This window comes from Phasianus colchicus, chromosome 15, assembly GCF_987193195.1.
Source record: "Phasianus colchicus chromosome 15, bPhaCol1.hap1.1, whole genome shotgun sequence".
NCBI classification, from domain to species: domain Eukaryota; kingdom Metazoa; phylum Chordata; class Aves; order Galliformes; family Phasianidae; genus Phasianus; species Phasianus colchicus.
This window is the reverse complement of record NC_143450.1, coordinates 11814848-11840342: the sequence shown is the minus strand read 5'-3', so window position 1 is coordinate 11840342 and position 25495 is coordinate 11814848. Positions and strand designations below refer to the sequence as shown.

The 25495-nt window shown below is 44.5% G+C and overlaps 2 protein-coding genes across 3 annotated transcripts in view; one reads left to right on the top strand and one right to left on the bottom strand.

Annotated features, from left to right (window-relative positions):
* The first annotated feature begins 2563 nt into the window (after positions 1–2563).
* On the top strand, positions 2564–11744 carry NIPAL4 (NIPA like domain containing 4). Of its 2 annotated transcripts, XM_090150923.1 has the most exons (7): positions 2569–3489; positions 5222–5470; positions 7621–7677; positions 8603–8693; positions 9693–9853; positions 9959–10542; positions 10976–11744. In XM_090150923.1, exons 1-7 carry the CDS (start codon positions 3447–3449, stop codon positions 10985–10987), a joined length of 1197 nt encoding a protein of 398 aa, XP_090007049.1. In that variant the 5' UTR covers positions 2569–3446; the 3' UTR covers positions 10988–11744. The 2 variants fall into 2 exon arrangements, with proteins under 2 accessions (XP_090007048.1, XP_090007049.1); XM_090150922.1 differs by lacking the exon at positions 10976–11744 and having other exon boundaries at positions 2564–3489; positions 9959–10750.
* Positions 11745–12228: 484 nt separating this feature from the next.
* ADAM19 (ADAM metallopeptidase domain 19) overlaps positions 12229–25495 on the bottom strand; it is a 30721-nt gene continuing 17454 nt past the window's right edge. Inside the window, exons 10-23 of the mRNA XM_031598209.2 lie at positions 25005–25089; positions 24619–24758; positions 22876–23053; positions 22023–22112; positions 20977–21172; positions 20592–20700; positions 19893–20097; positions 19335–19415; positions 18616–18724; positions 18384–18519; positions 18161–18227; positions 17417–17629; positions 15207–15353; positions 12229–14446 (exon numbers count right to left, since the gene is read on the bottom strand). Of these exons, the coding sequence (XP_031454069.2) occupies positions 14372–14446; positions 15207–15353; positions 17417–17629; positions 18161–18227; positions 18384–18519; positions 18616–18724; positions 19335–19415; positions 19893–20097; positions 20592–20700; positions 20977–21172; positions 22023–22112; positions 22876–23053; positions 24619–24758; positions 25005–25089 (1831 nt within the window). The 3' untranslated portion in view covers positions 12229–14371. The remainder of the gene's footprint in view (positions 14447–15206; positions 15354–17416; positions 17630–18160; positions 18228–18383; positions 18520–18615; positions 18725–19334; positions 19416–19892; positions 20098–20591; positions 20701–20976; positions 21173–22022; positions 22113–22875; positions 23054–24618; positions 24759–25004; positions 25090–25495) is intronic.

The following is a 25495-nucleotide window of genomic DNA, read 5'->3' as shown; positions in this document are numbered from 1 at the left end:
CATCTGGTACGTGGTGATATGTCCCGTAACACAGCAACCAACAGTGTGTGCAACAAACGTGGGATGACTTTTGTGATGAAGAGAAATAAAAATTGGGCTCATTCATGAAATGGGCAAACTTTATCTCACGGTGTCACTGTCATTTGTAGTAACTGTTATTTGAGGAGAGACTCTGATCACACCTGGCAAATGGAGAACACTAAGAGGGATGATGGCAGCATTTTGTTGCTAAAAAATGTCAAGGTTTTGCCAAAAACTACAAAGGAAACTGAAACTTCATGGCCAACAGCAAAACAGGCCAATAAATTTTCCTATCAGAAAGTTGGTTTCTGAGGGAAACATACTTCTGCCATAAACTTTCATTGAAAACTTGTGGAAGGGAATGGGAGGAAAATTATAGAACTATCTGTAATAGCATCTGACAGGCCATAGTCAAAACAAAGCTAAATGAGCTCATCTCACTACCACGGCCCTACCAGTTCCACAGGGACTTTTCATCCCAGAAGACAGCCCTTGCTATTTTTTTCCAGATTTCCATTTGCAGCCATTCTTTGGTTCCTGTTAAAAGCCCCAAGAGGTGCTGGGGGCTCCCAGGCTGCATGGCTCCACCTGGAGCCACCCCTTGCACTAAGCATCCAGCTCTGAGAGTCTGACTGTTGGATAACCAACCCTAGGGGATCATGACCAAAACCACAGACCTACATCCTTCTTCTTCCTCATGTATCTAAGTATCTTTATGTCCTCAGATTAATGGCACTCTGCCACTGAGAATAACATTCATGAATTGATTGCTTCACAATTTCAGCTGTAGCAGAGACCCTTGCTGTAACTCCTGCAAGCTAGCAGCACCTTTTGAATCTAGTTTTGCTTCATGTAGAGCTCTCATGCAAACACCTAGCAGTTAAGAGCTCTATAAACAAACACTCTCTGCCTGCATGTCACTTCACCTCACAGCACATGCTGCTGATCTGAAGCTTTAGGGAACTCCGTTACCCACAGAACATCCACCCTACCCATCACCAACCCACCACTCCTTTTCTGCCAGCCCCCGTAGTTTGTGGGGGCTCAGGGACCCAGATCATTCTGCTGATCTGGATAGAGAAAATAACCCCACAAGTGAAGCAGGGCATGCTTATTTTGGCCTTATGAACCCGCACAGCTCAGCTGCTCTACAGCAGAACCACAGATACTCACTCTGGCACAGGGAAGGCAGCACAAGGGTGGGAACCCATTGTGGGTGTGACAGACTGGGAACTCCAAGCTGGTGTCATCTGAACTCCTGCAGCGTGAAATGACAGCCCCAGCCACTGCAGGCAAGGTTACCTCGAGAGAGAACTTGAGCTCAAAGCTATCTGCTCAACCACATCCAGTCCTACAAGCTTTTATGTTGCTGTGCTGCAATCACCTGAACACCAGGTATTTCCTTTTGCCCCTACATCAGGTCACTGTCAGAAAGAGGATTCATCTCTCTTCAAAGCAGATCTCAAAATACACTGAGCCATGGCTGAATATTGCAGCCCTGTTCTCAAAGTTCCCACAAGAACCATGCCTAGCAGACACCCAAAGGCAGACATCAGCTGCTAGCAGGATGCTTCCACCATTATAGCAATACACAGGATGGATAACAAATATTTTTCCACAATTTTTTTCCAGTCCAATAAAGAGGAGGAGTAGAAAGAAAAGCTTTTTGATGTTGCTAAAGATATCATTTGCATGTAAAGCTGTCTTGCTTTATCCTCTGGACTCCAGTCAAGGTTTTTGGCTTGGGGAACCAGTATTTCAGGAGGAACCACATTGCTACAAGATGAGCCACTATGGCAGACTCCCTGATTTCTGATGAGCTGGACCTTATTTTTAAGGAAGCACCTGATGTGAGTATCAACCACTGAGCTCACAGCTTGGAGCTGAATTCCCCTAATTACAGCCTTACCATTAAAACAAGGATATGAACCAATAACAGAGGCACTGGTTGCATCCTTGCTTTATCGTTATCAGTCTGAACTTGCCCTTGACTAAGTGTTGCAGGCAATTCTTTGCCAAGCCTTCCTGGCTTTTAACTCCCGTATTGCCATATGCAGCCTTGCTAAATCCATCAAATGCAATTCCTGTGACTTAGTGATTTTATATACATCTCCACAGCCCCTATACCAGAAAGACGTGACACACACGTACCACAGCTGACTGCAACATCTAAGTGAAGCTTTTCTCATGGTGGTGAAAACTCCACATGCTCCCTCCTGATGTCTAACAACGAACTTGCACTGCTGCATTTTCTCCTTCTGGGACCTCATCCCCCTCCACATCTCCTCGTTCCCCAGAACTCAGAAGAGCTTCTCTTGGAGATCCCGCCCCTTCCCAAACCTGGCAAAATTGGCCCACGAGGTCAAATACATTTGGGAGTGAAGATGCCAAATGCAGTCAACTTTTCATTTAAGAAGTCAGGCCACCAAGGGAAGGTAAAGCTGTGATCCAAAGTGTCTTTGCTTTCCACCATGTCATCACCTCTGCTTTGGCGGCATAGTTATCACTGATAAATCACCAACCTTTAATTTCCTACACCAGAAACCATTGCCACACCATTTGGACAGCTATCAGATGTTCCTGTGATGGAGGGCAGGACATGGGATCTGGCCAGCACAGCCTTTCCCAGCCACTGAATGTGGCTGATGAACTGGCCCAATTAAAGTCAAGATGACTCACAAAACACTCAAACATGACATTTGCTGGAGAGCAGAGCTGTATAGAGATACAATCAGGCACTGAGCGAAAGATGCACACCAGTGCTGGCAATGTCACAGCTTGATGGTGTAAGGGCAACTTTCGTAGCAGTGTACAGGCAGTGTATTTCATGGTGAGAGAAAAAAATCAAAAAGCAAATTTTCAAGCATTAAGTCCTGCAGATCTTACATTTTAGTTATTTTATTTAGTGGCTGGAGACACAAAGTCTTGAACTGCAGCTGCAGGTGAAACTGTGCCCTGTACCTCTGCTCCCTGTAGCACAGCACACGTCCCCTGCACTCCTGTCCTCTGTTGATATTTGCTTTGTGCTTGTGCTGGAGCCCAGCCTCTCCCTCTCTGATTCAAAGGCCAGAAAAGCGATTAGGGAACGTGCCTTTGTGCAATTAGTACACGATGAGGGAATCCCTGCTCCCACTCGAAATCTCCATTGAGATACATCAACCTTCCTCGTGCTACGACGCATTCCTCAGCCCCACGATTTGCCATTTGCATCTGCACACAGCCGTAACGCTAAGCAGGGAACAACAAACACCAAAGCTCACATTTGAGGGGACGCCTTCTGAACCCCTTTCTTGCTACACCACAAGGAACAGCCCCAACCCCCAGGGCAGCGAGGTGTGCAGCGCAGCGACGGAGGAGGAGCCACCCGGGCAGGTGTGCCTGCAGCCAGCACCGGGACACTGAGAGCCCCACGGAGGACTGAGGGGATGATGATGGAGCCGCTGGAGACCAACGGCAGCTGCAGCAATGGTGGGTGCAGCCCGGGCTGGGGGGAGCGGGGCTCCAAGTGGTGGGAGGCGGGGGGTGCCCCAAAGCCGGGGCTGATCTCTGTGACTGGTTGGTTTCACAGGTTGTTACCCAGTAGGTAACTGCCTCACCCCATTGCCTTCTGCTTGCTCCCTGGAGAGATGGATGCATCCACCTTGTCCTAGCTAAAGGAGCTCAACCTTTCAGTGTAAGGGGCTGTAAGAAAGAAGGGGATGGACTCTCGAGCAGGGTCTGCAGACAAATGGAAATGGCTTCAAAATAAAGATATAGATTGCATATAAGGAAAAAGTTTTTACGATAAGGGTGGCGAGGCACTGTCACAGGTTGCCCAAGGAGGTGGTAGGTACTCCATCCCTGCAGACAGCCAAGGTCAGGCTGGAGGGGCACTGAGCACCTGGTGAAGCTGCGGGTGTCCCTGTTCAGTGCAGTGGAATGAGACCAGATGGCCTTAAAGGTCCCTTCTTACTCAAACAATTTTGTGACTCTATGAAAACCTCCCCTAGTACCCTGGAAAACAGTTCCACGATGAAGGTTATTTTTCCATTAGAGAAAAAAATCTCTTAGGGAATCTTTAGAAAAACCATTGGATTTTTTTTTTTTCCATGAGAAAAAAAATGGATCTAATTTGGATCCAAACCCTCAGCTGTATGTGCAGGGGATGGGTGGAGGCTGTAGAGATTTAAGGCAGTTTCGTTGGGGAAGAATAAGGTGGGACCCAACTCTTGGAGAGCCATAAGCCACAAAACATCAGCCTGCAGAGGGATAATTGTTCCATCCATATTTCCAACATGATTTGAGGCAGAAAGTTTGTCATTTACTAGAGACAGATTTGTATATGACGCTCCTGCTGGGTGCTTTATTCCAGCAGAGCACAGTCACACTGCCCATACTACACTCCCAGCTCTGATCACAATAGGAAGATGTGCTGGGTGGGGTAGCTCAGCAATTTTCCCACCCACACAGCCACACACAAGCAGGATGCTCTGGGGTTTGGTGCTTTTTGTGTGGGCAGCAGAGAGCCATGCCTGTGTTCAGTCCTTCCACACCAGCAGGAGTTGATACCAACCCTCTCAGACATGCAGTCTGATTCTTGGGTGGTCCTCTGCAGAGCCAGGAGTTGGACATGATGGTCCTTATGGGTGCCTTCCAGCTTGGGATATTCTGTGACTCATGAGCACACAACTGTCCATAAGTAGGGGGAATAAAACCAATACAGAGAGGGACCTTTAATCTGGGACGAACCTGTTGTCCTCTTATGAGCAATCACGTGGCCCCGCTCAGTACACAGAGCTGGGACAGATTCACAGAATACTGGCACTGCTCCACATTAAACTCAAAGCAGTGAGCTGCAGGCAACAGGAAGATGTCAGGATTAGGTGGCTGCAAAGCACCAAAGCCTTTGGATCAATACTGGACACTGGCAAGATATAGTTCAACCTCATAATACTGGAGTTTAGTGGAGAGAATCTAGCATAGATATTTGGAAATTCAGATTAATTATAGGGGTCCTTCTGGTCTTCCAGTTCACAGCAAAGGGCTCCGCAGGCACAGCGTGTCAACAAGCTGCTTGAGCTGCATCCCAGAAAACAGTCACCAAATATCCTCCTCTTCCATGCAAGTGCAGAGGTGTTCTTAATATGAGGGACTGATTACAGAGTTGAATGGCACTCTTGATAGCCATGTCAGTAATTGCTGTATCTCCATGTTCTCACAGGGTCTCTACTCTCCATTTCATGCCTTTCCCATCGAGTTGTGTGCCAGGTGGTCAGAGGTGCTGATCTGGCTGACCCTGGCCCTGACAATGGGACTGGGGATACCTCCTGGGTAACACGGCTGGAAAGTAACTATGGATTCTACATTGGTCTGGGCTTGGCTGTCTTCTCCAGTTTCCTCATCGGCAGCAGCATCATCCTCAAGAAGAAGGGGCTGCTCCGGCTGGTGGAGAAGGGAGGCACCAGAGCAGGTAAAGTTTTGTGCAGGGCAACACCTTAGTGTACATGTGCCAGCCTTTAATCAGCAAGGAAAATAAGACCTTTTGTGAAATGGGCCCCATTGCACAAAGGTGAAAGTCATCCCCATGCCACAGCCTGGAGCAAGATTTCATGCCTCCCCCCCTGCTCTCATTGATACATCAGGCATCTTTGCCACCAAATCCCTGAAACAAGGACGCATCCCCATATGCTTGAACTGCATTAGCAAAAGCCATTTATTTATGTACATCTGCACCCCTGCGATTTGTGTGAGCCCTGCTGCAGTTTTCAGAAGTGATACATCCAAAGCAAGTTGCTCAACAACATGTTGGCTGATAACTTTCTTCTAGTGCTGAGGTTCTGGGGTGAGGTGTGTGTTTATGGATGAGGGCAGTGGAGGAACGTGCCTGAGCTCAGTTGCACTGTGCAATTGGGCACAGCCCATCAACACTGCAAACATTTGCTCCAGCAGCAGCCTAAGTCCTACCTGGCGGGTGACCTACTTACATAACTACTGACAAAATGATGATAATTAAAATACTACTACTTCCTACGTCTGGTCTAGGAAGTATTCTTAAGTCATTTTACAAAGGAATTCAATATCCCCATCTCCATGCAGGGACACAAAGGCATGAAAAGGCAAGGTGACTGTTAAGCAGCAGGTGAGCAAAGTCAACAATATCCGTCTTCTATCCCTACCCCATACATGAAGCTGTCCACTTTGCAATGGTGAACTCACATAGGTTTGATTTTCAGCACTGGATTTGTACCATGAAATATCAGTGTTGTTTCAGTTGTGGAACTCCCAACATCACCTTACATTTCAGAGCCAATCTAGTTAAACAAGAGCAAACTCCTTCCTACTTGAGGACGTTTTGCCAGGAATTGATAACAAAAAAATCACAGCCAAGAAGAAAAGTTTTTCAAGAAAAAAGCCACAGGCAAACAAACCAGCAATTTCACAATTTCTAGGGAACACCAGAGCATAACATTTAAACTTTATCACTTGTTAAGGAACCAGAAGTTGAATTATAGCAGAAAAAAGAATTCTGCACCCCCTGAACTCTTCTTGTGCACACTTCATTGCTCCTTCTCCTGCCTCTCCCCCTTCTCTTACTCACAGAATTTCAGCCCTCCTATGTGCACACATCAACTTTCTCCAACACAGCTCTAGCAGTGCATAGACCATTACCATCAGCTCCTGCTATCAGTCTCTCCAACCCAGTACCCTCACAAAGTCACCATGCCCAAGCTCCTGCCATAGAACAGCTTGTGGTTAAAGACTAGAGCTTGGTTAGTTCCCGGCACAATGCACCTGTGCTTCCTCATTTTTATTCACACTTTCCTTTATTGAGCTTCAATACCAGGAACCATTTATCAGATTCCACTTATTTCTGTTTATCAGAAACAGACACTAAATGACAACTTAATATAAAGGCAACATTAAGATTCAAGATCAGACTGAGACCCTAAGGCACAAAGCAACATGCAAAGCAGCAGGTAACATATTGATAACTCCAGGCACCTAGGGCCCTCACCAGTACACAATACAGCAACACCAACTAACACACCACCGGCTCACACAACGCAACCAGTTCCCTTCCTCCACAGCCATAAAAAAAATTATTCCCTTACCTTAGTGCCGACACATGGTTCTTCATAGTGATCCAAAAGGGATGCAAGGTCCAGCACAGCAGCTCCATGGAAACAGTCTCTGTCTGTGTGAGGGCGTCCAGCAGGGCACAGCCATCACCCTCAGCCCCAGGGTCACCTGGGGAGGGACATCCAAGCCAAAGCACATCCAGCTCCCAGAACCTCAGCACAGGCATCCACCGGTGGCTTTAGAGGCACAGTCACCAAGATGAACCAGTGAGGAGCACCACTACAGTCCATCCCAATAATCTGCTGCTTTGGAGCAGTGCGCGCCATTATCATGAAGATTAAGCAAGCTGTTTTTGTTGCATTTACATTGTCTGCCAATAGCTGTCACTTTCTGCTCTTGACCCAACACAACTTCTATGCCTTCACTTTCTGTCCTTCCAAGCCATTTTCTTTGCCACACTCTTCTTGTTGTGGCTTACTCCTCTCCAGAGGGCCATATGTCTCCTCTCACTGTTAACTCCTGCCTGCTTTGCTTTCCCAGGAGATGGAGGCCATGGCTACCTGAAGGACTGGCTCTGGTGGGCTGGCTTGTTAACAAGTAAGTAGAAGCTGTCACCCTGAATTTGCAGTGTTTCCAGGGTCAGTCCACTCGAACCAGGTATGAACAAGTCCAGCACCAGTAGCTCAAAGCCTTGTCTAGTTCCCTGCTCCTCTCAGGGCCTGAAGAGGCAGCGAGCAGTACACCTCCCCACCATCCTGCTGCAGCCTTCCTGCAGGGCTGGTAGTACTCAGCAGCTCCATTTTGCTTAATCAAAAAGTATGCAAAGACAAAACTGAATAGGGCAGCCAGCTGTACCAGGCACAGGGCAAACAGCCTCCTGTGTGTGCCTCAGGAGATTGGGAAAGGTCATTGCTGCAGCAAGGGTGATAACAAGCTGTTAGTAGCAGCTCCTTTCTTAAAGTTTTTTTCCCTTAGAGCAAGCCTCCAAACCTTCTTCATATGCAAAACAATATAACACCTTCCCAAACTAGAGCTGCACAGAGAGTAGCAGATTCCACAAGAAAAGTTTTCAGAGCTGTCTTTCCTGGCTCTCCTCACAGCAATAGCAGTTAGGAATACCCCCACCTTGCTCTGCTCCTTCAGCTCCTACTGTGTAGCCCATAGGGAACCACCTAGAGAACCACAGCAGCATACCCAGAGACAATTTATAGCTGAGGAGCAGCCCGTGCCCTCCTAGCACTCCGGGGCTCCAACTACCCAGTAATGACCCAGATGCACTGCAGCTGTGGGCCTGGATTGGTGATTTAGTAATCTGATGGGAGTCAGCTGTGGCCCAGTTCAACTCTCAGCCCCTTTATCTGCATAAGTTTGCACCATGGGGACTTTTCCCCCGTCTGGCCCTATTTAGAAGCAGCATGAAGCCCCTTTAGTAAAACCCGATCTGTAGTTTGCAAGCTTGCAAGAGAAAGCACAAAAAGTATATTGTAATTCACCAGTGTTTGTTTTCCCTGTGTTTATTCAGTGGGCGGAGGGGAAGCTGCCAACTTTGCGGCCTATGCCTTTGCTCCTGCAACCATTGTCACACCTCTGGGGGCCCTCAGCGTGCTCATAAGGTGATGTACGTGCCTGGGGTTTGCAGCTGGGCTGATCTGTTCACCTGTTTGTCCATAAGACAGGAATACTTGGAGTAATGTGAATGTGAGGAAAGAATGTCTTCTGAAAATACCCCAACTGTTGCTGTCTTTCGGGGGGATCACCCAGTAAACACTGAATTAAGTGCTGTGCCCTTGAAATGCTGCGTGTGGCTGCGAATAGCAGCTGCATACAATTCATGTTAAATTACTGCAATTAGCAGCGTGACTTCTTCCATTGCCTTCACTCTTCAGCCAGTAAAAGGATATTTTTTTCAATAATAAACAGCACTAAAAAAATCTAAAAATATCAGAAATACTACATTTGATTTAACTTTGTCTCTATTTTTGCCTTGTGTTTACTGAGCTTTTAGGGTGTTCTGAGGCAGTATTTTCATACTGTTGCTAAAAAGGCTTCGGGCACTGAAGGTTCTATGGAAGTTCTGTTCCTGGAAAATGCATAAGCAAATGGAGATTGCTGTCCTGCCTCGGGTTGCTTCAGTGTCATGGAAAACAACTCTTCTTTTTTCCAGACATTTTTACAGCCCCATTATATTCAAATTTCTCTGGGTTTATTTTTTCTGATGATTAAGTTAAAATTAATGTAGCAGTTTTGTGTTTGGTTGTTTTTTTTTTTTGTTCCTCTCTATTGCAGTGGCCCTTGAATTCAATTCTTTGGGCACTAAAGGTTTCACAATGCCCAACAGCTCACAAGTGAATTAGAAAACCTTGGAATGTCTCCCAGGATGTGTTGACGCATTCAGCACTTTTTCACCTTGCTGATATATGAGCTGTGGTCTTCAGAGCTGCAACTCTGCAAGTTCAGCAGATGCAACATGAATGTGTAATAACATGCAGGAATCCTGCAAATGTATTCCAAATTGGTGTCCTTGTATCACGTGTTTTACATCATTTTAGACACTGCTTCCTCTTTAAAGGTCTTCAAAGTAATAGCAGCTGTTGCTTTTCTGTCCCATGCAGTGCCATCCTGTCTTCGTATTTGCTGGGAGAGCGGCTCAACCTGCTGGGAAAGCTGGGCTGCATGCTGAGCCTTGTGGGCAGCACCGTGATGGTGATACATGCACCAGAGGAAGAGGAGGTCACCACTCTGGATGAAATGTTGTTTAAGCTGAAAGAGCCAGGTATGCAGGAGGTCTTGTTTTCTCCCTTGGCGTTGGGCAGTAGTACTGCTCTGGCCCCCAAGCTCATGTTTGAGTTGTTGTTTCTTTGTTTCTTTCCCCTTCCAGGTTTTCTTGCTTATGCTGCAGTCCTTTTGGCTGTTTGCTTCCTCCTCATCTTGTACCTTGCACCTCGCTACGGCCGGAGCAACATCCTCATCTACCTCACCATCTGCTCTGTTATCGGGGCCTTCTCCGTGTCCTCGGTCAAGGGCCTGGGTATTGCCATCAAGGGCTTCTTTGCTGGCCAGCCTGTGCTGCAGCATCCACTGACGTGGATCCTGGTCATCACGCTGGTAGCATCCATCACTACACAAATTAACTACCTCAATAAGTCTCTAGACATTTTTAACACCTCTTTGGTGTTTCCCATCTACTACGTTCTGTTCACCACCATCGTCATCACAACTTCCATCATTCTCTTTAAAGAATGGGTGGCCATGACTGTAGTGGACATCATTGGGACAGTTTGCGGCTTCCTAACCATCATTTTGGGAGTGTTTTTACTCCACGCCTTCAAAGACATGGATGTCAATTTAGGGAATCTGCCACAGGTCCTCCAGAATGAACAGGAGGCACCGGTCACCCGAGATGACAAGAACATCCTGATAGAAGTGGACAACTCCAGCATTGCTCCGGAGGATAAACCCAAAGTATTCATGATCTATACTTAGCATGTTACATTTGAGGGTTTGGAGGTGGGGCATAAAACTGATCTGGGTAGGTTGTTGCCAGAATTCCACATGCTGTTGAGCAATTTAAAGAAAGACAAAAAGTTAAAATCAACTGTGTCTTATCCAAAGTTTGGCAGAGTTAAGCCAAGTCTTTCACTGGGCTCACACTGGATCTTTGGCAGCAAGGAGCATGTCAAATTGTGACTGGGCTTTAATGTATAGTGTCTCTGAAAATCCTCGTGAAATGAGGTACTCCTGGGACAAAGCCCCTCTTTGATGCCCCTTGCCATCTCTTATTGTTGGCAGGGCTAGTGTTTGCACTGTACTCGTACCCCTGGATAGAGATATAATCAATGTATTTATTTATAGGCTTTGACTGATTCACTGATTAGTTTTTGTTTTTCCTTTCTAGGCAGTTGCATGAACTCTAAAATATAGAACAATATCTCAAACGAAGGCAAAAATGAAGACTGAATGGTGTACTCCTGCTGTTCACATTCTGCTTATCCACATTTAATTATTCTGCAACTTTGGATGAAGAATATTGGTAAAATATAGTGAATTTTGGAATACGTGTCAGGACCCAAGCTGTAAACTGTTTATTTGGGACTGTGGCAGATAAATCAATTTACACTTTTGTTTGTGAGGTACAGAAGCTTCCCAGCAGCACAGCATTAATTAGTTTTCCGCAATTTTTTTTTTTCCCCATTAGAAACTGCAGTGTTGCTGTTAGTGAAACCACTGTGCCTCATCCAGACTTCACAAAAGCAAGCAAGGGGCAGCCACTGCTCAGGCTGGAAAGCTTCAGCAGGAAAAACCCCCATCAGGAGAACTAACAATTTCTGTAACACTTCTTGGTGACTGATGAAAAATGCTTTCAGCCTGAGAGATCAAGCAGGCGAATGTTTTAAAGATGTTTTTCTTAGCAGGTGTCATGACCTTGCAGCTCACCTTCAAAATTCCTTTGTATTTGGATCATGGGTGGGGATGCATGGATGGGAGCCCATTTGGGCACAGCAAAGCCTGACCCAGCTGTGCCATGCTTACTTGGTCCAGAGTTGCTTACTCTGAACCTGGCATGTACCTGTGCAGACCCAGTTTTATGCTGTCGGGATATCATTGAATAAACATGACTTGAGGTTAGGGCAGGGAAGATGATGCAGTCTCTTATTTTAATAACATTTCAGTACTTTTTTTTTTTTTTTTTTTTTTTTGAATGTGGGAAGGGAAATAAAGGCTTTTTCTAAAAACCCTTGGAGGTGGATCTGAAAGATTTTAATGACTTCACTGATTTTGCAGAAGGAAACCAGCGCCCTCATTTGGTTTTGCAGGAAATAATCCTAGTAATTCACTTGCTGCTTTTATTTTGGCATCCTAATTGATATAATGCTTTACACGTATTATAAATAGACTGCAAACAGGTCTCATCCTTCCCAATGCCTAGGACTACATTTAAGGAAGACAATTCCTCTAGAAATCCTGCCCCCTCTGCATAAAAGGCACATTCAGAAAGACTGAACTGGTGTAGTGAAACATCACAGCGACAAAATACTTGGTAAAGACAACCTGACCAGTTTATTAAAAACTAGGCAAAAGGCACAATGAATGGCATTCTTCAAGTATTTGCATAGATGCACAGAGAACATTGCTGTAAACCTTCAGTACGTGGACACAGAAGAAAGTGAGATGTATTTTTGTATGCATTCTTCCAAGTAACATTGCCTTCAAAAAAATACCATATTTTAGCAGCTTTTACTCCTCCTGCAGTTCCCATTATCATGCACTTACTGGTGCACACGTGAAAATTTAGAAAGACTTAAAATCTCCAGAGTGTATGTTTATAATATTCCAATAACAAAGGATTCTATAAGGATTTCTATTAGCTTTGGCTGTCTGGGGACATTTTTTTAAAAGCTTGAACCCATGCTCACTGAAAACATTCTTTCTGGTGGTCATTTAATAAAGATCACAGACTGCTTACGCAGACATAAGAGTTCCTGTGTTTGAATCTGTACTACTGTGAGCACCATTTCTACACGGGTTACTGCAATTTAAGTGTCTGGGCCCCTGCCTATGAGCAGTAAAATAACAAATTTGGAGGGTTGTTTATATGCAAAATACCCCATCTATAGGAAAGAATATACATATATCACCATTAGAAAGGCAAAGTCTTTTGCTCGTCATCCCTTATTTCAGAGAGGAGTAATTTATGTTGTTTTTCTCCAGGCATACAGAAGATAAGAAAAGGTCTCAAATGATCAAGATAATGAATAATTAACCAGTAAATCAAGACAGACCCCATATACTTCTTCCTTGTGAAGAAAGAGGTAGTAAAGTTGCAAAAACTGGTGTGATTTCAGTCATTGTATAGCTATACTTCTGTGTGTAGCTCAATGAGTGCTCAGGCTTTAGATGTTGTTTTTGTTTTTCCTAAATACAACCAGCAGAACAAAAATATTTTTCTTTAAGCCAGTGATACAATTTTTCACATGTGCAGCACCAATTACACTGTTTGAGGAGCTGTCTATGAAAGATCAGACACAACAGAGTGTAATTGTGACCATAGTCCAGAATTCCCTGTGTTCTCCCAGGAGGAAATAATAAAAGGAAATAATAATCTAAAAAATGACATTAAAAAAAGGTCTTATTTTAAAATCCCTAGGAAAAAGAAAAAAATGTAAAAAAGCTCAAACCACCAGGAGAAAAAAAAAAAAAAAAATCAAGCTCATAAGAGAAGATTCTGAGGGTCAGAACTATCAATCAGCTGCTTAAAGTGCACACAGCTCTCTCCATCCAAGTCCTTAAGAAAAAAACCTGGAGTAAGCAAAGCTGTCCTACAAAAGCACCATGTGTCATTACTATTTCTGCTGTATTATCACTTGGTCAACATTAGAGCAGGTTTCTTACTGGTATGAAGAGTAGTTGGTTTGTGCTGAATTACTGCTCAGCACAAAAGCCTGAAGGGATGCACACAAAAGTGTCTATAGATTTTCTGTGGTACCATGTGGTGGGGAGGAGGTTTCAGTACTGGCTGTTGCTGGCCATTATAGCTCTGTTTCTTGGGGGAGAGCATCCCTGTCGTACCTTGGCTGTGTCCCAGTGACACAGGTGAGAACACACGAACCGTGCTGGTCCTACAGCACCAAGGCAAGGAGTGCTGGAGGACTGAAAGGTTGCAGAATGCTTGCTGAAGAAAGTTTTATGGAGAAAATAATTAATATTTTCTATGAAATTCAACCAAAATCCAGAGTGACTTTAACCAGGAATATTTCCATGGTTCGCTCTCTGTTGTGGCCCAGCTTGCTGGCCACTGTAAACTGTGAATGAACTAAAGAAAATTATCAGCAGCTGCCTCCTGGTCTCCCAAGAGACAGCTGTTTCTCTATAGCACCACTGATTGCTCCTGCAGCTGCCTGGATGGGCTGAGGAAGCCAATAGGGCTAGTTCATCGATGAAAGGCTATCAAGGCCATCACCTGCACTCCCTGGAAACACTTAAATAACTGCTAAAAAAAAATGTGAAGCCCAAATTGCCCCATCCCTGCATTGAATATTGCACAATAACATATAAATACCACAAATTGTCCCTATAAAGAAAAGGCTATTATCAGAGAGCGAAGGTTTCAGCTTGGCACGTACCGGCTCACTTCTTGGGTGCACTCCTGCCAAGTCTGCCTGCAGCCTCTTGAGTCACATAGGAAACAGATAAGGCTAAGTGGAAAAAAACCTGTGGCCAATGAAAATTTTTCTGGATGATGAAGGCCATCCAGTCCCTCATGAAGATCAGAGCCATCAGGGAATAGACCAGTTCATGGGTGTGCACTGGAGCCTGGCTGTCCTCTTCTCAGCATGTTTGCTGCTCCAGCTGTCCTAGCACCAGTGTTCTGAATGAGATAGAAAACAGGTAAGAGAGAGAGAGGAGTGAGCACAGATGAAAGTCCTGCTCAGTACCTTTTCTAATGCAACAGCAGGCCAGGGGAAGGCTGTTCTCACTCACACAGCACATTCACCCTAAAGGGTCACAGAGGAAACTGCTACTGTCTGCCCATAGCATGATGATGTTCATGCAGGATTTGTACTTTGACATCTAGCTTCAAGTATGCTGCAGGTAGCACCTTTAATGTGTGGAGTGGAGGTATTTTTTGCTAGGGAGTTCAGTTTGCAGGGAGCTGAACTCAGCTGCTCAAAATCTCTTATTCCTTGTCCTTATTTTGGGAAATGATCCACAGGGAAAACATATCAGAGAGGCTGGAGAAAGTTTCTGGTCCTCTCTGGGGTCCCTCAAGCCTTGTCTGGACCTTTCTGGGTTGCTGCTCTTCACTTACCTTTCTCTGTCACTCTCTCTGCCCCACTCACACAAAAGCTTAATCTGAGGAAATGCCCAGGGACGTGGAGAACTAAGTCAGTTATTCCAGAACATGGCATGACTGTTTACAGCACCTGCACTGAACAGTTCTTACAGCCTGATTCCATTGAAGGTTTATCAGTTTTGCTGCAGAATTAGGACCAGGTGTATTGTTTCACCAGTAAATGCTGGTGAAAACAGAGGCCTCTGCAGCAAAGCCCACCAACCCAACAGCCCTTCCACCACAGCTGCACAAGATTACTCCCCCAAAAGTTCTGTTGCTCCCCATCCGTGCCTACCTCTGTCACAGGCTGGAGTTGTCCTGGGATCCTGGGCCGAGCAGGAGGCAGTGGGATGGCAGGGCTGTCCCCAGGCTGTGCTCTGGACCTGCTTGGGACTGGGTTGGCTGGCAAAGCTCTTTGGGGCGGCCGGGGCCTTGAAATGTCCTGCACAAGAAAAAGACAGTTTTGAGTTGTCAGACTGGAGAGGTATCCAACCTGAAAGCAGAGATAACGTTTACGTTCATTTCACATGGCCTGGGCTTCTGAATGTGGCTGCAAGTACTTCTGACCTGTTTTTAATTTCTGGGAAGTCAGAGAGTGCAGGCTGTGTACACAGCTGCCCACCATAAGGCTCTGCTTTGGACCTCATCACAGAAACAGCACAATCTAATGGCTGTACAATGCAAAGCAGGAAGGACCTAACAGATTGCATGGGAGGCAGTGTCATACAGTGACTGTAACTGTATGTGCATGCACATGTGTGCCCGTACACAAACACGCAGCCCTCCACCCACCTCCATTGTTGTTATTTTGTTTGTGCACACAGCTGTCCCTAATAGGATACTCTAAGCATTATATTTTCCATTTGCCTAATGAATTTCAGCATAAAGTATGCCCTGGGGAGAAGTTACCCACATAAGAGCTTTCTGCCTGTTGTTGCTTAGTTTCTATGCTAAGTCTCTGGCCTACAGGTGTTGATTTAATAAACACAGCTGTGCTCACAACTTGGAGGGCAACCCAAAAACCTTGCCGTCTCCTCAGACATGATGCTCAATGGCTGTATCAGCCAATGCTTGGGGATCCATTGCTCTCCAAGGACTGCAGGAGGGATGAGGCAGGCAAAATCCCTGCAGAGCACCAGATCCAAAGAGCTCTTGTAGGAATGGTAAGTGAGCAAGTCTGGTAGATACTGTAAATGTCTAGGAAGGACACTGACACTAGCTAACAGTGAAATTAATGACTTCCTCTCTATCTTCTGGATCTCGTGGCTCTTCTCCAACCCAAAAATGACAAGGTTGCTTTTCAAAACCCTAGGACAAGTGTCCCATCGCGTAGTTCTGATATCAAGAGACTGGGTGCTTTGGAGAAGGAACACAATGGAGACTGTGAGGAACTTGTCAACAAGCAGCTGGGAAGGATATCTATTCCTTATTGATTAAAGTCAGCTTCCTGCTTTTGTTTTAGTTTTCTTTCCTCTTGAAGTGCTGGCTGCTCATAGGAACAATGGAGCTAGAAACAAATCTCATTCACTAAAATAATTTTGGCTTCATTTTCTTCTATATCCTTTAGAGAGGCTGCCTGGGAGCCAGCCTCCTGCTTTCCCTGTAGCTGAGGCCCTTCTCTAACCTAATAAAGCTAGGAGGGAAACTTTTTGGTAAAATGGGTTTAAGTCAGTCTGAGTGATTTGCAGCTTTTCCCACAATAATGTGGAATCTTTATTAATTTTAGAATAAAACTTCCAGCAAGAGAAGTAAACCAATACCCTATTGCCTTAAAAACTTCAATGTAACCTTGTGGCTGGGATGCTCACATAAGACAGGATCAGTTTGGGTTAAGCCTTTTGTTTCCTATGCAACATACTAATGATCCCATTTTTGCTCCATGAAAATAAAAAATTTGAAAAAAAACTAAATTTGTTCTATGTCTTTTGTGTGAAACAAAATTTGTTGCTGATACTGACCCCCCACACCCCCCCAAAAATGACATAAATAATTGTGAATAGTTTAAATACCAGTTTATGCTGATTTGAAATGAAGAAATATCATCTATTTGCACAAGGTTCTCAAGGCAGTGGCCAAATGCAATATACCCTGAGGATTATCTGAAGGAATAGAGAGCCTGTACTTGATACTGAGCCTCAGAGTTAATACTGTTTGTTCATCTCCACAGGGCTTCTTTCCAGGCAATAAAATGCATGCAAATGGTAAACAGAAATATGCTATGCTATCCTAATGAAAAACCTGCACAGCTCTTTGCTTCCTGACCTTGGTGAGGCAAGTACTACTTTATGATTCAGAATACCTGACTCCAGGTGTTGGTCAGAAAGAGAAATGAACAACAAGCAATTGTGCATGCTAAGCATCCAGTGCAATCATTGCTGGCTCCATGACAAAGCTAGAAGAACTGCTGATAACCATATCCCACCAACACCATCTGCTTAAAAACACTTCACTCAGACCAAGCCTCCAACCAAACCACATCTGCCGAACAGCAACACAGCTTCATACCTGAGAGGGGGGGGATCTGGGAGCTGGAGGTGCTGGCCTGCTTGGGGGTGTCCGCCGGGGCACATCCTTTGCCAGTGCTGGATGCACGGGTCCTGCGGGACTTCCTGTACCATAGCTGTAGCTGGTGAAGGCAGACTGCTGCTGCATGTTAATTTGGAGGCAAGGAGCTGGTTGGGGAGGAGGTTTTGATGGGATTTCAGGGAAGGCAGTCACCTGTGCAGAAGACCCACAAATTCCAGGAATTAGGTTATGCCTGCTTCAAACAACCCCTTCACTCTCTGCTATGCTTTTGAGGGTCTGCACAAGACCTTTGAGCCACATAGCAGGAAATACTGACTGCAACAGTTATATATGTCCAGTAGGTGCTGATTACATGTACTGGGACAACTTTGAATTGTGAAGCAGAAAGAGGAATCAAGAGAATAGAGTACCAGAGGCATTAGCTTGCAAATCACTCCACAGCTTGCAATTTCTGCAAGTTTGGAAAGAGGGGATGTGACAGGAGAAGATCCATCAGGACAGACATGCAGCCACAGGGCTGGCTGGGTCCCACCTCTCTCCCTGTGGGAAATGGTTGGAAATACATGCTACACTCAGCTTCCACTGACTTTCAGCTGTGGTGCATGTGTGTTTGATTTCCTTGTCCTTTGGAAAAACTACCCCTCAAGTGTGAGAGGGAACCACATCCCACTCTGCAAGTCAGCTGCAACTCTCCTGGGGAGCTAGAAGTGACATTGCCCCTACCTTCCTCTGCTGTTGGGGGGTTCTCAATTTGAAGGCAGGGTTTGCATGGCCATTTCCAGAGGCGTCACTGAAAATGAGACAAAGCAAAAAAAGTTATGTACTGGATGTGTTTTTTCCTTTTTCTTCACACTACATCAAAGTAACAGTTATATTCTTCACAACCACTGTGATTTCTACTCTGTGGGTGGGTAAAAGCAGATAAGGCACACCACTGGCTATTTACCCGATCTGTGGAGCCTTCTTCAGAGAAGAAATGACAAATTTGTTCCAGCACTTCAGATAGTAGAACAAAAGCATGATTCCAATGAGAAGAAGAATGGAAGCCAGGATGGCCAGAGCTATCATTCCTGCTGAAGAGCCTGAAAGGCAAGAACATACAGTAAATTGAGAAATCCTCTGTTCCCAGTCTATCTCAAATCTTTCTGAATTGCCACCACAGTGTTAGTCCCACTCACCTTCTTGTGATGAAGGTCCACTGTCCAAGCTTCCTCCCCCACCACGCTTGTTGCAAAATGGGGGGGCCCATCCCGGGTTGCAGTGGCAGTTCTTGTTGTTATTGCAGACCTGGAGCAGGAATACTCAGAGACTCAGTGCAATGTTTAAATTGATTCTGTGCAACAACTACTATTTGCTTCCTGTAACCTTGAGGACCATATAAAAGGGAGCAGACTGGGAGTGACAGTGGGGTGAGTCCTGCTCTTTGTCAGGCACATCCTGGGGCTTCCTGAGCCACTCAAGTCACACACTACTGTATGTGTGCATACATTACCACTTCCTTGCCTAAATGGACCAATGGGATGGAGAGGTGATGATGTTTTGTGCTAGAAACACCAGCAAAAGCTCTAAAATTTTCTCATCAGCCTTTTCTTTCCATTCTCTGGGGGAACAGCAGAGCAAAGTTTGGAATAAACTGTTCCAAATAAGACTTCTTACTATGCTTTTCCCTAAGCCTGATTTATTTTTTTCTATTTTTTTTTTTAATTAAATCTAAACTGGACCTGAAGATTAGACCAGAAAATGCAGTCATGAAATGTAGGTGCAAACTAATAACTAAGGAGCAGAAGGCCAGATCAAACCTAGGGATGGTTTCAGAACTGAGCCAAACCACCATCCACGGATGAATGGCAGCCCATCCTGCCTCAGGCTGGAACAGAGACAAAAAGGAGGCACCTACCCCATTGCCGTTGCACTTCTTACTACAGCTTTCAGACTCAAAGATGATGGATGTGTTCTGACAGCGTCCCTCAAAGCAAACCTGCAGAGAAAAAATCCCAAAACTCAATATAAGCTCATCAAGTTACACACCAAATGACTGCCTAAGAAAACTTTTAACCACTACCCTATAACTCAGCTAACATATATCAGAGAGAGGTATAGGAGCTCAGAAGCCAGTAGTTTGGTGACATCTGTGTCACAAATCTGTGAAGCTGTTGAATATCTTGATTTCTAATTGTGTGTCTCACTTCTAAAACAATTTCAGCCAACTAGCAACCCCTAGGTTTTGCTTTGGCCTCAGGCTTCATCTAGGAAAGCCTTAAGGTCTGATCTTTGGTGTATATTCTTCCACTACTCAGAAACTCCTAAGAAATTAATTTCCGACAAACATAAAAATCCCCTGGAAAGACATTAGACAATAAAAAAATGAGCGCCTTAATAATCACAAAGCATTTTCCACATGGGAAGGTGATACCGTGAAATGCCCCAAACCATTACAAGCAGGAACTGTACCTACATGATGGCTGCCACATTTTGTTCCTGTCAACACCAAGGCAGGGTCCAGCATCTCCTTTTCTTCATTCTCAAATCTGTACACGTGGGTCCCTCGGCACCTCACCTTCGTCCTCGGCAGGGTGATAGTTGTGTCTATGGGCACAGCATTGGGCAGCACAGGTTTGGAAGCAGAGCTCTGGCACTGGATCTTCCCACATTTAGCATCTCTGATTTCAAAGGAAAGGCTAAGTGATTATTTCTGGTTAGACGAATGTTTTGCAGGCTTATGCTTTGCATGTGAATTAAAGCATCAGTGTGTGAGGCATTGCTCAATGGCAGAAGAGCAAGCACCTTCCAAAAGCCAGCTCAAGCACTATTGTTTGATGGGTGCTGATAGTATCAACCCACTGTCTCTGGAGGTAGGCCAGCCTCAGCAAAATCACAGAGCATGTTAGAAAGCTACATTTCAGCTTAAACAATCAAAAATCCCACTTCCCTGTGTCTTGAAAAAGTATCAGCTAGCTTTTTTTAAATGCAAAAGGTAGGGAAAAATGTTCAAGTTAATGCTTCCAGTCCATCCTACTAGGAAACAGCTGGTTTCCCAGGTGTGAGAGAGGGATGGAAACCAAAGCATGGCTCATTTTAGTCTACTGGCCCATAATTCTGTAACTTATAAAAACATCTTCTCCAGACAGCAACTCCCAACTGCCATGCTTTCTACCTTTTCTCACACTTCCTGTAGTTGCCGTAGACGTCCTTCCCACAGTTCCCGTAGACATCTCCAGCAGCATTGACTTTCTCAAAGCAGGTGTCTGGTGCTGGCCATGCTCCTGCATGAGACAGACTCATGTGGCTGATTCCTGCGGGACCTGGCAGCCACCTCACCCTGTGCCAACCACTCCCTTGTCATTTATCTGACATGGTTTGAGCATGGGAAATTTGTGCTTCCTCCTCCAAGTGAGTAAGGCAGGAGAAAAAGCTTCTCAGGCTTTGTCACTGAGAATATGTAAGGTACTATTGCCATACATAGAGTGAATAACAGCAGGATATTGTATAATATTGTATGTTCCAAGAACAATACAATACACTGCAAGTCGTGTCCTTACCTGGCCCCCACAGCTGCAAGCACTGGTCTTTGTATGTGAGACACATGCCATTATAGCAGTATGCCTTTCCTCCTTCGCAGGAAGTCCCATCAATTTGGTAGGAGTTGGAGGGGCAGAACGGTGACTGCCCAGTGCAGTACTCTGGGAGGTCACATAGTCCTGATTTTTCCCTGCAGAGGGTTCCTGGAGACATCAGCTAAAATGATACAAAGGGAAAAAAAATGGAATTATGACTTGGCTTATTGATGATTTCATGTCTGCACAATGTCTCTTTGTAGATAAAAAATCCCACTGTATTCATCCCTTCATCCACCTTGTGTTAGGTTTTTTGAGGTCTGCAGTGATCCAAATAACTCTGACTTCATTAACTGAGTGAGCTGTGTACAGTTAAATTAGTGACCATATCCCTTCCCAGGTAAGGATGAGAGCATGCAGAGAAAATGAGGCTGTCAGATCTCAACGTTGACCCACCTCTCTCTACACAGGGGTAGAATCTGATTCACCTAAACCATTTCTGACATGTTTGTGTGATCTACTCTAAAAATCTTCCCTGTTTGGGAAGTGTGTTTCAGTGTCTGTCATCACTGCCGGAGACATTTTCCTCTTTCCAGCAACTTCTGTCTCCAGCTGCTATGAGTTTACCATGCACACAGATGGAAAGATGTACACAATTACATCTAAGAGGTTTATTTAAGTCTCTTGTGAAAGGAGTGAGAGTCCAAATGGATTCCTGGAAAATTTTTTTTCACCTGCTTAGGATAGGTCAGGTCACTAAAAGCACGCAATAGATATGCAATCATTAAATAAACTGAAGAGAAATATTTGCCTATGTTCATTCTAGAGAATCTGAGGTCAAACCTTAAGGTCTTTGGCTCCTAAATCAGAAACTGTTTTTCACAAACTGCAGTGATATGGATACGATACACTGTACGATCCCCTATGTGTGCCCTGTCCTGCACAGTTACAGCCTTGGGACTACAGACCAGATCTACACACACCACTGTGCAAATACATGCAAAGATTTTAGGAAAATTCAACAAGCCCACCTTGCACTCGTGACAGCAGCTGCCGTGGGCACACTGAGCACCCAGCTTCAGGGAGCAGTTGTTGGCGTTGCAGCAGGGATTATTGCATTCCTGGAAAAAAGCAGGATGCAGCATGGTTTGTTTACAAGGCAAGTTCAGGACAAGAATTCATCAGAGCATCAAAGTGTGTTGGTGACACTAATCTGTTCTCACACAACATAAATAATATTCAGAAGATCAGCCTTTCTTCCGCATTCTTTCTTGAAACTCAGCATTTGCTGAATTATAGTACTGCATATTAATGTTGTCTGCTGGATGGATTGGTACTAAAGGCTAAGATCATTACCTCTGCTGAATCTGGGCTGCTGGTTTCAACTCCCCTTTGACTTACTAGTCAAAGTATGGATATGGAGAGCAAGCTGCAATTCTATGAGAAGAGAGAAGCCCCATCCTTACAGAGAATGAAGCTGTAGGTGAAGTGCACTTTACCTACATGCATGAAAATGTGATGTGTAAGATCTTTGTTGTTGTTGTTTTTTATTTTAAACGAATTTTCCATCACCTCTGTTTTATCACAGATTGTACCACCCCTGAGTTCCAGGATACATTATGCTGTGCAATATAAATTTAGTTAGATACAATACTTTACTGTCTTGATTTATATTGCATATACATTTACATACAGGGCAGAAAAGCTCATCTCCAACACAAACAAAAGCTGTTTACATATCACACAATTGTATTTGCAAAGTATATAATAAAGTATATTGCAAGTATATTATATATATATATATTGCAAAAGTATATTGCAAAGTATATAATAAAATCATTGTCTCAACTAAAAGCCAAACAGCTCAATGAGAACAACTGTTACCTCCACTTCTCCACAGTCACACTCCTCCCCTTCTTCCAAGTAGCCATTTCCACATTTCCTCCCTCCATACATTCTCTTGGTATCTGGCATGTTGGAAAGGCACATCCCTCCACCTGAGTGCAGATACTTTTCCAGCTCTCTCCTGTTGCACTGGTTGAACACCCTGGGGAATGGGTGCCTGAATATGAACACAGTGCAGAAAAACATCACCACAGATCCAGACAATGGTTCAGAGCACTAAAAGTGATTGCATACCAGTCCTAACAGTGCCAGAGAACACCACTCCTCTTAAATCTATGAAACTGTATAGAAGTGGATGGCGGTTTTGTGTGCCTGTTCAAATTGAGATCCACTTGGTTTTCATTTGGAAATGAGGTGAGATTGCACTGCAAGACAGTCTAGTAATGGAATGGCCTTTAAAAACCAACCTTCCTGGGGAAAAAAAAAGTGTGTTGAGTTAGACTTCTCCTTGTCCTTGCTGACAAGGACAGCAGTCCTTACCTGCTCAGCACTGACACTATGACTCACCTTTGCTCTAAAAAGTTTAGGAATCAGCACTTGGACCATGAACAACTGCTTGTGAATTTAGCTGCTGGAAATAATGTTTCCTTTTTTGTTTTCACTGCTCATTGCAAAGGACTTGAATATGTTCTCTTGCATGGATTATGAATTTTCTTTGCAACTATGCTTGAATCTGTGCACTCTATTCAATACCATGCATGTATGCACACGTGCTGCACTGGATAGCTCCTGTATGCCAGTGTGTTTTAATGTTCATCTGAACATTTTTCCATATTTGGAGGAAACAGCTCACATAAAAGAAGCTTTTTGAGACAGTTTTGTTTTAAACTGCCAAAGAGGAAGGCTTGGGGAAATAAGCAACATGGCTTTAAGTGAATGGCTTTGGCTAGCATTTTTACGTGACTGAAATACAGAAGCTGTTGTGGTTCCTCATCCAGAATGAGCTCTGCAATTCCTGTGGGTTTCCAAAATGACCCACTTCCCTTTTCTCCAAAGAAGATCTATTCCTTCCCTTTCAATGGCTTTCCATGTCTCACTAAAACCAAGCCCTATGCTGATGACAACAAGCAATGGATCTGGTTTTGTGTCTCCTGAGTTAGAAGTATGACGCTGTCACTGTGCCTTTTAATAAGAACATTTCTCTCCTGAAGGAATTGTATTTCTTTTCTTCATCGTGTTATAAAAGACAAAATTATCTTTCCTGGGAGATGCTTTAAAAACCCTGTCGACTATCTTTGTATTTTCTATGCAACACATAAATGAAACACCATGGTGACACACCCCAACATATTCTGGTCACCACTCATTTCTCTGTGCTTGCTGGCTCAGGTTGTGGAGAAGGATGTGTGTAAGTGTACTGAATGTGCTTTGGGGTGATAAATCATTTGGTAGGACACAGTGGGAAGCACAAACTCAGAGATAAGGGATTAGAGAGGCCCTGAGACCATCTCTTAGGACAGAAGATAGGAAAATTTACCTCTATAACAGCTTAGAGCTCCACATGCTGTTCCAATACTTAAGCCCAACCTCATAGAGGAATAAATTCAGTGGTAATTTTGCAAATTACAACTGACTCATGAACCAGCATTTGCTCAGCAGTATTATCTCTATAAACATACTATACTCTATATACATATAAACACACCCAGCAACAGATCCACTTTACTCTGAATTTTTAGCCCCTCCAAACTCTGCATCTCCCAGCAAGGCCATGGGACTCACCCAGTGGCAGAAGCCATGATGCAGCCTCCTTCCTCTGCACGGGTGGTACAGCAGCCAGATGAGTCATGATTCATGCCAAAATTGTGGCCCATCTCATGGGCAATAGTAGCAGCAACACCAATGGCATTATCAGAGTGGTCCTGTGCAAGATCAAAGAGGCAGGTCAGCATGTCACCTGTGCCTTTCCATGCACCTCTGGATCAATGAGGTGAGTGGCACTTCTCACTGTTACATATGGAAAACATCTACTGAAGGTATTGCTGACTATAAGTAGGCAAGCAAGAGGCCTTCAGAGGAAATATTTTCTTCCTGGACTTTAGGAGGCATCTACTGTTTGTATTCACTGCTGACAAGAAATGTCACATCAGGCATTAGCAATAACTTACCATGTTTACTCCTCCTGATTGGAAGTCTGAGCACATGGACATCACAGGAGCCAAACCTATTGTGGTACCTTGGAAGGGCACACCCCTAAAATCAACCCAGAAAGACCACAAAATGGCACTGAGGCACTTGAAGGCAAGGCAGAGAAAAAAAAGCATCCTGCAGCCCCAAGCTTTGTACAATGTACATGTCAGTTGAATATATTTTTTGTAGTACCACCTTCAAGCACAGAACATTACAATAGAGCTACAAAGCCTTAAGACCTAATTTTCATGGACTGATACTTTGCTTTATGGAGCAATTAGCCAATCTTTTTTTTTTCTTGTAATTGTTTAGTGGAAGAAAGTATCCTCTGTTGAACTTTGCAGTAGGTACAGAAAATAGCATTTCTGGATTCTTAGTTTGGTATTGGTTGGGAATATCTAGTTTACCTTAAGCCTGCTGCTTGACTCAACATTATTTTCTGAAAGAGGCAGGGAGGGCTGAGAGTTGC

Coding starts and splice junctions, on each gene's coding strand:
- NIPAL4 (XM_090150922.1), top strand. CDS start 3,447: ATGATGATGGAGCCGCTGGAGACCAACGGCAGCTGCAGCAATG. Junction 5,471..7,620: donor GAAGGGAGGCACCAGAGCAG/GTAAAGTTTTGT, acceptor TTGCTTTCCCAG/GAGATGGAGGCCATGGCTAC. Junction 9,854..9,958: donor GTTTAAGCTGAAAGAGCCAG/GTATGCAGGAGG, acceptor TTCCCCTTCCAG/GTTTTCTTGCTTATGCTGCA.